At 34.2% G+C, this 12,456-nt stretch overlaps 1 protein-coding gene across 2 annotated transcripts in view; it reads right to left on the minus strand.

The window, feature by feature from the left end:
• Window positions 1-1,842: 1,842 nt before the first annotated feature.
• The window catches only part of Drak (Death-associated protein kinase related), a 406,575-nt gene continuing 395,961 nt past the window's right edge, over window positions 1,843-12,456 (minus strand). For both annotated transcript variants that reach the window (XM_073975883.1, XM_073975884.1), the window contains exons 3-6: window positions 10,925-11,137; window positions 10,681-10,856; window positions 10,300-10,618; window positions 1,843-10,230 (exon numbers count right to left, since the gene is read on the minus strand). In XM_073975883.1, coding sequence (XP_073831984.1) covers window positions 8,061-10,230; window positions 10,300-10,618; window positions 10,681-10,856; window positions 10,925-11,137 — 2,878 coding nt within the window. In that variant the 3' untranslated portion in view covers window positions 1,843-8,060. The remainder of the gene's footprint in view (window positions 10,231-10,299; window positions 10,619-10,680; window positions 10,857-10,924; window positions 11,138-12,456) is intronic.

Raw genomic sequence — 12,456 nt, forward strand, 5'->3', positions numbered from 1 at the left:
TTTCGAAGTTGACGGGGGAGGGAAAAAGGAAAAAACAAAATTAATTTTTATTCAAAAACGAAATTCCTTGGTGTTGTCGGCACTCAATTTATCAATTAATATTTCAAACTGTTGTTTTGTTGTTATTTTCACCATATTTTTGATACACAAAATTAAATAATCAACAATTGTTAAAAAAATGTTTTTTTCTTTCAATTTTACTTCTTGTTTCTTCGAAAATATTCACTGTAACTGAAAATAACTGGTTGCTGAAAATAGCCGGTTCGTCAACTGAGATTCGCAACTTCAGTTGAAGGTTGCCATACATAAAGTATTTTTGACAACTGACAACTCCACTCAATGATAATCGACCCCTAAGTTTAGAAATTGTTTATCATATTTTTTCATTAATATCTTTCGCAATACTGTATATTATTGAAAGTGGCCTTGGATTTTGACAATTACACATACCTTGAGCTAATGACAGGTGTTTGAAAAAAAAAATTTCACTACAATCCATGGCACAATTACCCAGGTAGTGGCATCGTAAAATTTTGAATATGTTATGTCAAAACTTTCTTTATGTTGTTGGGGAAATTACAACAAAAATAATTTTTTTATAAAGGGATTTGACTTTTCATATTCGATCAGCTGGTGTGATACCACTACCTGGTAGTTCTGCCATGCTACAATCCTAGGTTCTGTTTGTTTTCGTTAACTAATGTAGCTACGAACAAAAGACTAGCTAGTTTGTATTCCACATTTTAAATGCCATCATATTGAATTTAAAATATTAAATAATTTCAGTTAGTATTTGAATCAATGAGGCATCACTTTGTAAAATAAAATGAAAACAAAAGCCACGAAAACTTATTGGTGTTTCAAATTTGGTTCTTGTATTGAAACCTAAACTGAAATATAATAACAATAAAAATATGTATAGAGTGTATTCATTAGTTTTATTTTTCGTTTCGAAATTGTGCAAAAGGCTTTTAATGTGAAAAATTCCGTATGTAGTAATCAGTTTCAACATTTTCTCTGTATTTACCTTATTGTATTGCATTCATAAAAACTTTAGAACAGCTAATAATCTCAATAAAAACTTGCACAATCATTTAATGGAAGTCGTTGGCTCAGGTAGCAACCTTGTTCTAGAAAACTACAAGTTTTTAATTAATATAGTACTGCTTGAATAAATGAGCGATATGTACATTTGTGTATAGTAGAAATTATTTAAATCATTTTCTTCAAGAAAAACCAAAGTAAAAAATTTTAAAACCATTGAAGTATCAGTTGTCATATATGGCTACTGTTTATAAATTAAAAAAAAATAGTGTTGTTGTTTTTTTATTTTGTTTAATAAATTTTTATTAAGTTCTTTCTCTTCAGTTTAAATTTTTGTATAACGTTTTTCTTTAAAAACTTCAGCATTCTGCAAAATAATAATAATATTATTATTAATTATAATTATATTAATTAATTAATAATTAGTGTATGTTGTTGGGATATTACTTAAAAAAAGAAACGAAAGATATATAGAATGGGATAACTAAAAACTATAATTTCCTTTGTTTTTTGTTGTGTTTTTTTTTTTAATTATTTTAATATTTATAAATTAATTAATGTATATAGTAGGCATATATAATATAGTATCTTTTTCATGACATTTTTTAACAACTTTTTTTTAATTACTTTAACATTAGCTAAAAATTAAAAACAAAAAGAATATTTAAATTAATCGTGAATATATTTTTTTAAATTTTATTTATTTTGTTTTTTTAATTTTTTTAAGGAATTCGCCCAAAAACTTGTTACAGTTTCAAACTGTGGTATGTTTTTTTAGATTTAGGGTGAATTCAGGTATTTTTTTATTTTTATTAATTTATTTGTTTATTTAGTAACAGCATAGTTTTTTCTACTTCTTCATTTTATTATTTTATTTAAGAATTTCCAAAATAATAATAAAAGATTCCTTCTCCAGTTGGAATACTCTTTGCGCAGACATACGAACAATCATGAATGACAAACATAAGCAGTACAGTACACAACATAAACTTATTTAAAAAAATAATAATTAAATGTTTATATTAAAAAATGGGGGATTTTTATGAAATTTAAGGACTATACTCCAAAAAATATTTTTTAAATTAAAAAAATAAGAAAATTAAATATAAGTATATAATTAACCTTTTTTATGTGGGATAAGCTTAAAAAAGAAGAATATTATTACGTAGTAGATAAACATCAAAAATATGTAGAAAAAATGAAAACTAATTTTATAATTCTAAAAAAATAGATGAAATCACACAAATAAGAGACCTTTAGGACATTTTGGGGGTTAGTTGGTTTTGAAGGATTGTGATCACAAAGGGGGAAAAGTGTTATAAAAAAAAAAAATACATTAAAAACATTTTTAAGGGAATTTTGATATGTTTTTTGTTTTTGTCTAAAGGAATAAAGAGGGGACGTGGTGGGTGGGTTGTATAGCAGCAGGGTAAGTATTTTAAAGTACATACTGTGTTTTTCTTTCTTTCTTTCTTGTATTCCTTTATTTGTTGTATATCTTGTATTATCAATAACTAAATTGTTTTAATTATTTTACACTACCAACTAGTTTTTACTCAAACTCAATGGGTTTTTTGTTTTTTATTACCGTTTTCATGTATGAAGAGAACTTTGTTGGGATGACCGACCCTTTAATAAAACCTTTTGCATTTCCTGTGTGAACATTTGTTTGTGTTAGTGTTTGTGCAATGGATGTTGGGAGTTTTTTTATATTGTTTTTCTTTCTTTATTTTCGTAAATTTACTTTAGTAAACCAGCTAAAGTTTGTTATTCTATTTTCAAAAGCCTGCAAAATATTGGTATTTTGTTCCACAATGACATGGCGGATATTACCAGAGGAGAAATTAATTACCAAATAGTTATCAAACATTTTCAAATCATTGATGATTAAGCCCAAATATGAAGGTATTCCGTCAAAAACGTAAATCAATATTTTAGTTGTCGAACTGAATTATTGTAAATGAAATCACATAGAAAAGATAAACAATAGAAAAAAATGCTATAAATTTGACGTTTTGTATTTATAGCAACTGATGGATAACCTTCCTATTTCGCCATGGGTCATAATTTTATTGTGTAAAGCGTAAGTCTGTAATGGAATTAATATATTGAAGAGCAGACGTTTAAATTTTATCAGTACAGTAGGATCACAATCAAAGGATCCGGGAGCAATTTCAACATGCCAGTTAAATCACGAATAATACATACCAAGGACACTAAATTTTATAAATATTAGGACAAAGATTTTCAGTTAAGAAACTACCATTCCACAAAACTGAGGATGAACATAATGGACATTAGATATTACGACCGATTTTTTTAGCCTCCACACTGAGGAAGACCGAAAAAGGTGAAGATATCATATTCTCAAAACAATGGCTAACAAATGCATACCTACATTCTTACAAACATTCCCGAAGGGACAAATGGGTGCACCCAACTTACTTTTAGCTCAATGATATATTGGATTTACTTTTTATAGCCGAGTCTGAACGGTAGAGTTGTGCCAAAGGAACTATGTATCTCGTTCACTTCGCAGTTCCAATGGACCACATTTTTTCTTAAGAGACACCACCTGGGAATAGAACCCTGGTATTCAGTGTGCAAGGCAGAAATGCTTATCAAGGTGGCGCCCATATACCCTAGACAGACGGTAGCGTTAATTTGCATTAACTCCTTTAATTCAAATTAATTCGTGCATTATCCACATTCTTAATGCACAAAATTGAACTGAATATAATGTGCATTTTAGTATTTCAATATGGCAATACCGTAAAAGAGAACCCATATACATGTAAGAGAGCTCTGAGACACAGGGAAAACAACAAATTGCAGGGCAAACAACAACAAAACAGTTGTCTACCAGCAATCAGCTGTTTCTTAAATGCAGAAACTGTCGTCTGTCAGGCAAAAAATAAATGCACATCTTAATGAAAAATTGGTAGGGGAATTTTGTGGCTCATAAGAACACGAAATACTAAATTAGAGGCAATTTTGTGCTTGGACATCTGGGGTACCTTTTTATGGCGTACGAAAACACATGTTGCGAATATTTGTTAGGAAACTTTTGTGGCTAATAGGAACTCGAAATGCCAAAATACAACAAACTTTGTAAAAATGTTGTTAAAATATTAGAAATTTGGAGGTACTTTTATATATGGGAGATGTAGCCATCCAATACGTTAAGAAAACGTGGGTAGAATACATGAAATGTGGTGGCTGATAAACGCACATGGCATCTATTGCAACTCGATTAATTGCTGGAGTAAAGAATGTCCGTCCGCGCCGGTTACTCCAGCAACTAACCGAGTTATTTTACCGAAATATATTTTTTGATGGGCTAAGTCTCGTTTAGGGGTACCTCTCGGATCGGGCTGAAATTTTCACCATAGGTAGTACTTGGGACCCCGATAACAACTATATATATATTTCCCGGGGGAAGTCCATACTTCCCGAGATATGGGTCTTGACATTTCGGGAAAGTCCTACTTTAACACCATTAACTTATTTATGGGCACCTCTCGGATCGGGCTGAAATTTTCACCATAGGTAGTCCTTGGGATCCTGATCACAACGATATATATCTATTCCGGGGGAAGTACGTACTTCCCAAGATATGGGTCTTGACATTTTACTATTTTTACTTGGGCAATATGGGTATCATTTTAAAGCTCGTGGTGAGTACTTTTCTTTGCTATTACGACTTTTGCTTCAGATAATCCGAGAGGTGCCCATAAATAAAGTAATGGTGTTAAAGTAGGACTTTCCCGAAATGTCAGGACCCATATCTCGGGAAGTATGGACTTCCCCCTGGAAAGATATTTATAGTTGTGATCAGGGTCCCAAGGACTACCTATGGTGAAAATTTCATCCCGATCCGAGAGGTGTCCATAAATAAAGTAATGGTGTTAAAGTAGGACTTTCCCGAAATGTCAAGACCCATATCTCGGGAATTATGGACTTCCCCCTGGAAAGATATATATAGTCGCGATCAGGGCCTAAGGACTTACCTATGGTAAAAATTTCAGCCCGATCGGAGAGGTGCCCCTAAACGAGACTTGTTCCTTTTTGATGTCAAAAATAATTTCCGCGATGACTTCAATACGCAAAAACGCGATGCTGGAGGAAATTAATCGTTACTTTGTGTTGGGTCCCCAATCTTTGCAACATCGAAGGAAATGAATGAACCGATATTGCAATCGACAACTGAATCAAACCACCTCTTTGCCACTTCATGCGGCAGCTAGAACTAATATATCCGGATAATGGTAATCAGATTTGGCACAACGAATCCAGCTCGAAGGTATGCAAGGCAATCTGGCCAAATCGTCTCCAATCGAAGAACCACATCTTTCACTGCAGAATACGATCAATGCCGTACAAATGAGAAAGAAAAGAAATTGTTAAAGTCTACTTGTTTGCACGTTAAGGTGGAATTAGACGTGACATAAAGATAACGCCATAAGGCCATATCAATCAGCTGATTGAACCAAACCTATGGAAATCAATGTATTCGATAAGTTGTAACATAATGCCATAGCCATACGAAACCAATAGGGTTTTGGTTTTCTATGGTTATGGCGTTATGGCTATGTCATGTCTAATTCTACCTTTATGCGAAGATAAAAAAGCAACACAGAAATATATTCTGCAGCTGTTGAATGCTTACGATCAGAAGACAGCGAATCATTGGTAAAGACTAAATACAATCTTTGAAAGCCTTCCGCCAAACCGAGCCAACATGTCTGCTTCTCCTTTTCGGGGATCTGAGATGACTGCAGCGAGGACGAACTCCCTCCTTTTAATAACTACATTCTTCACTATCTTCCTTAAAATTCTGTAACATATTCTCTCCGTCCACAATGTCTATTTTTCAGTAGCTACTTTTTCAGCGCTATATTGGGAATGACACATTGAAGTGTATCCGGGTATCAGGCATATTTCAAATATTCGCCTTAAAAGTTCCCAAAATATAACATGTGCAACACATAATTCAACAGGGAGAGGAATGATTCAAACTAAACTAACAAAATTATCAAAACTTTTCTAATAGCCTGTTTCACTAAGACGATTTGAATACAAATTCTTTCGAACTGCTACCAAACTTATGTTTTTGAAAAATATTTTATTTGTTTTTATTTTCAATAAAACAAAAATTTTCTACAACAACTGGAGTTTGGTAGTAATTCGAAAGAAATTGAATTAGATTCGTCTAAGAGAAACAGGCCATAAGAAAGTGAAAATTATGAACAAACAAATTCTCTCTATATTCCCAATTTTAAAATAAATAAGTTTTCTGTGAGGATATTCTTTCGCCTTCAAATGAGGTTAGTCAGTGACTCCGAAAAAAATGCTTAAAATGCCGAAAGGGAAATTTTGGGGGAATTTTCAATGGTAGTTGATTTAAAGGAGGAGGCGAAAGAAGTCTCCCTTTTCCCTTCGGAGATGTTAGTTAATTTATATAAGAATAAAGGTCAATAAAAATGGTAGGCACCCTTGCAGAAATGGAAAAAGTAGTTCAATAGGCATGTTATTTTGAGGACTTTCCTAACAAAATTGTAATTACGACAAATTTGAGTACTTTGGGTGGTCATTCAAATGCGAAGTTATGGAGGATTAATATTTAAGGAGTCAATAAAAATGGCAGAAATGGAAAAAGTACTTGAATAGGCATGGTATTTTGAGGAGTTCCCTAACAAAATTGTAATTACGACAAATTTGAGTACTTTGGGAATTCAAAATCCTAATCATTCACATGTGAAGTTATGGAGGATTAATATTTAAGGAGACAACCAGATACTTATAGGAAATTTCTTAAATTTCTGCTGAAATCATTTCATTATAAAATGAAACAAATAAAAATCGTTTGCTTATTCAGTCGTATGTATTCTGAAGTGGTATAAATTAAGGGACAAATATACTATATGAACTATTTTGAACTTCACCAAAAAAATAATTTTGAATACAAACAATTTTTAAATGAATAGATCGGTAGTGCGATTCTGTAACTCTTTTTGGTTACCGACAAAAATCGGTAAAATTAAGACGCACATTTATGAATAAGAGGTTCAAATAAAAGTTGTCATCACTGTTCCTATGGGTAGATCTTTGCCATTACTTTATTTTAATCGCTAAGCTACGGAAAATGTTCGTTAATTACAAACATTTTAAGCATTTTACCGATTGTTATCGGTAACGGTTACAGAATTGGTTCACTTGGAATGCTTCAGGAGGTTTATGTCCTTAACTTTGTGCGTTTGAAAATTTACAAAAAGAAAAAATAACATTTTTCAATATAAAAACTATTCGACTTACGTTTGAAAATGGTAAAAATTTCTCCTCTCTATTCAGTCTTTATTACAATAAAGTATACCAGGCCCATTGTGGTTTATTAAAAAATCCAGCGTCAATTACTGGAATGCATGCTCTGGCCTGGTCAATAATAAGATTTTATAAATTTCAAATACAATTTAAGAAAAGGTTACAATTTACCCATAATTAGGTAAAAAACAAAGCTACATTTGTTATTATTATAATCCGGGATAATAAAATCCTTATGTAAATTAAAAAAACCACACATTTGTCACCTCTTCTTTAATTAGTTCAAAGCCATGTGCGAAAAAGTATAAAACTTTAATTAAGAAAAGGCTTAACCAATACAAGAAGGTTAATGACAAATCTGTTTCGTTTCTCCATTTCATCATTGCACACACTTTGTTTCTGTTTAAAATAGGTCTAAATATTTGGGGGCCATCCTAAACAAATTCTTCATAGGCTACACCGCCACCATCTGTACAACATAAAAAGTAACTAAAATACTTTTTCCGTTTTGTTAAATAATTATTATAATAATAATGTGTATAACTACTAAAATTATTACTAGTTTTATGTTTTGTTTTATTATTATTATTAATGCTCGTCGTCGTCTTCGTCGTTTTTTTCTCCCTATACTACATGCAACACAAGAAACGATGAAAGAAACTTTTGGCATTCCTTCGCGCCCTAGAGGCCCTTAGCTAACAAATAATACCCTGATCTAAACTCAAACCATTTGTGGCAGCGCCAGCACTCTTAACCACACCATGATGGTGTAAATGATGGTGATGATGATGATGGTGCGAATGGTGTCCAGGATGATGGTGTGAATGGTGGGTCGAGGACGAGGTATGATTGGAACCAGCAAATAGTAAAGCATTCGATGATGTTGTTGAGGTGTTGGTACCATTACTGCTGGAACTGGTAAGACTACCATTACTGCTGCTACCGCTGCCATTAATCAATGATTTGGTACTGTGGCTAAAGGGGGAGGCAATACCGTTCTTGTGTAACGCACTTGTTGTCACTACTGTTGCTACTGCTGTGTTGTTGCTGCTGTTGGACGAGGGATGCCTGCATCCATTGTTTGCTGTTATTGTTGTAATGCCAGCTGCATTTGTTATTGCATTACAGGAATTGCAATAGACACACTGTGATTTCAAATTATTACTGCTGGCCAATAATGGTGGTGGTATAGAAACGGGAGTAACCGATGTTGCTGTTGTGCTGCTGCCCAGCTTCTTAACACTGTGTATGGCCGTTATGGGTTCTGAGGCTCGTCTCAATGTATTGTTTATAATAATGGCCGTTGAATGATGATTCGGAGGATTTTGCAACGATGGTCTGCCATTGATGAATTTCGTTTTCGTTTCGTTTGTTTTCATCGTTGTGTTGTTTGTCGTCGTTGTTGCAGCAAATGCTGGCTGTTTGGGACTGCCGCCGTTGCAGATGCTACCGTTCGTGGCAAATTCTGGTGGGTTCATTGGCTGTTCACCACCCTCCAATTGGAATTTCTTCACTAAAGCCTTAACCGAGGTGGGAGATGTGTCCGAATTTGGTGCCTTGCGTATAACTTTGGGTGTAGTAGGAGCATCTGGGAAAAAAGAATTATGGTTGTTGTTGTTGTTCATGGTGCCATTAGTAACGGTTGTTGTAGAAACAGAATTTGTGGGACTAACAACATTTAGGGAAGAGGATGCCGACGAGGAATATGATGTGGAATTGTTGCATGTCATTGCAGCATTGGGGGGTAATGTTATGGTGGCCACAATGTTAGAAGGTATCATAGAAGAAGAATTGCTGCCCATTGATGTGGGATTGATAAGTATTGTTGCAGTGGTTGTGGTATTGGATTGTTGTGTAACTGTTAAATGAGGTTTCTTAATGCCGTTGCTGATGCTGCTGACGCCCCCAACACCATTTGTGGAGGGTGAAATTTTCTTGGTAGTTAGAAAGGTGTTTTCTTTATTGGAATCAGATGATTGGCGTCTGGCCGGTATGTGAAGAAACTGTTGTTGTTGTTGTTGATCCAGCGACGGTGGTGATGTTGTTGCTGAGGCTGTGAAATGTTGTTGATGATGTACATTGCTAAGGGGTATTGTAATGGCTTTTGTTGTTGCTGGCACATTGTGAACCACCGTAGTTTTTGTTGTTGCTGTTGTTGGGGGTGTGTAATTATTGATTGTGGTGGTGTTCATCGGTTTGGCTGACTTGGAAGACGACGATGCTGATGATGATGATGACATTGTGCTGCCATTACTTGTTCCTGAAGTTTTAGCAAAGCCATTTGAAGAAGCCGTGTGGCCATTTGTTAAACCATTTGCATGACCATTGATGTGGCCATTTAAATGATTTCTGGCATGACCATTGCTGGTGGAGGTGTTTGAGTTGATTGTGCTAGTGGTGTTGTTGTAACCATTTGTGTTATTGTATTTCTGTTGTTGTTGTTGATAACTTGTGTTGTTAGTGTTGTTGGTGGTGTTCAATAAATCATCATCAACTTCTTCTTCTTCTTCGGAATTGTCTACACTTATAGCCTGGGGTTTATCATTAACATTTCCTATTTCTTCAACTACTACTACCTCATGATGATGATGATCCTCGACAATGCTGCTTGTATTGTGAGATAAATCTACTTGTTGCTCTGTCACATTGTCAATATCTGCTGCTTCTTCGGCTCCAGCTCCAGCATGATCATCACTGCTATCCTCTTCTTCATCGCCATCAATATCAACGTCGTCATCATCCTCCTCCTCATCGTGGCCCAATTGCTGCTTATTGCTTAGTTTATTATTGAAAATATGTCTATCGATGCTACATTCGTCTTTAAGCCAAATGTGTTCGAGACATCCTGCAGCAGTCATGCGATCTCTGGAAAAATAACAACAAATTAAATTTCAATTTGTGTAATTCAATTGGTTGGTTGGTTTCAAAACTTACCCTGGCTTTATTCGCAATGCTTTGCGTATAAAATCAATGGCTGCCGATGAGACGCCTCCAAATAATTTATCCGGAAATGTTAGTGCACATTGTGATATATTAAGGAAGGTTTCCTGTTTGGTTTCACCGCCAAAGGGTGAGAACCCCGACAAAAGGACATAGGTTAGAACACCCACCGACCATATATCGGTGGCCAGGGACAAGGGTTCATATTGTAGGACTTCGGGGGCCACATAATCGGGTGTGCCAACAATTTCACGTACATTGGTACCCTCGGTAACAACGCGTGAAATGCCAAAATCACACAATTTTAGACCATCTGCAACAAAAGAAGGATCATTATGAGTAACTAGAGTTAGCTGGTATATGGTGTATACTTACCTTCAATACGTTCTCCGCTTAATAGAATATTTTGTGGTTTTAAATCTAAATGAACAATTGATCGTTTGTGCAAAAATTGTAATGCTTTAAGTACTTCACGCATACAAATGCGTGCCTGGCCCTCATTCAGACACTCTTCATTGTCTAGAAATGTTTGTAATTCACCGCCAGTCGCTCTGCAAGGAGAGGAGGAAAAGGAGAAAGTGATTAGTTTAGAATTTTCCGTATGGTGTTTTGTACTTACAAATCTAATAATAGCGCTGTATCCGAACGTGATTCATGCACAGCATTTAATTTGACAATATTATCGGCATCATTACACAGCATTAGAACAGCTATTTCATGTTTAATTTCTTTATCGGATGATTGGGCACGTCTTCGCCGCTTAAGAAATTTGGCTGCAAAATGAACACCGGAATTTTTGTGTATCGCCCGGCGTACAGCGGCAAATTTGCCTCTGAAAGAAGAGAAAAAACAATATTTAAATTAGATACCATTTTAAAATGAGGCCCCCTAATGATCGGACAGACATTCATTCATAAATTGTTTACTACAAACATTTGTATAGAAATAAATTTTAATTTATTTTTGAGTTACAAACGAAAAAAATATGACGAAAACAGAAATACGCGTGGCTGGCTGGAAACTGGCCAAAAAAACCGGTAGAAAATATTTCTTATTTTGGCAAGTTTTCCAAGTTTCAGATGTTTGTGTTTAATAAAAAAAACCAAAGACAACAACAACAACCATATGGTCCAGCTGGACACTTGGGAGGTTTGTTGATGAATGAAAATCTTGTTGTTGTGGTTGTTTTTGTTCTACAATTTCCGTCCAAACCAATGAATAGACAGAAACACATAACCGCCCTAGTCAGAATGTCTGGTAAATAAGAGGTATGGACAAACTCGTACATACATACATAGTATATATTTATATACATAGTGCGGCGGATATTTTGGGCGTTCATGTTTGAAATATATGATCCAACAAGTTGTTGTATTATGAATATTTTTGGATTGAAAAACTAGCAACAACAACTTTAAATGAACAAATAAATAAACAAAATATATTGCCAATAAGGCAGGCAAAATAAGAGGAAGGAAGCCAGACAATTTGAAATCGAATTTTTATTAAAGTAATTATTGATTTTTATTTATTTGTAGTGTTCTGAATATAATACTGTTAAACTTAACAATTTATTTTCACAAATTAAAATTCTCAAGAAAAATGTCTATGAGAAATGTCTTGTATGCCGGCTTTCCTTAACAAGCTTTAAACCATTTGTTGCTGTACTAAACATTTTTCATTTGATGAAGCGATTTTGTTCTCAACTGTCCAATAATGGTTTCCAAGAATATTTAGTAATTCATCTTGTCGTTTATGACAAGACAAACTGAACGCCAACACTCGGCGGCAGTGGAAGAAGACAATAAAATCCCACCATCTCTAAAAAAGTAAGTAAAACATCTTTGCAGTGGTGTCTTGAGAAAAACAATTAACCAAAGGAAAACAATTAAGAAAGAAATGTATAGCAAACGTAGAACAAGAAACCTCCCAAAGGAAAAGGAACAAAATATAAAGTGCCGACAATGCGACTGGGGAATTATGTTGACAATTTTCACACACAAATTACTCGATTCAATTGGAGGGAGAATGGAAATTCTTTATAATGAAATAATTAAAAAAGATCCAAAGAACAGAGAGGAAGTAACACTCAGATGTAACAGGAGGAGGTTAAACAATTTTCAGTTTCTAATATCGGGGTACAAATGATAG

The sequence above is a fragment of the Musca autumnalis genome, unplaced genomic scaffold (genome assembly GCF_047663935.1).
Source record: "Musca autumnalis isolate F117 unplaced genomic scaffold, ASM4766393v1 scaffold_3, whole genome shotgun sequence".
Classification (NCBI taxonomy): domain Eukaryota; kingdom Metazoa; phylum Arthropoda; class Insecta; order Diptera; family Muscidae; genus Musca; species Musca autumnalis.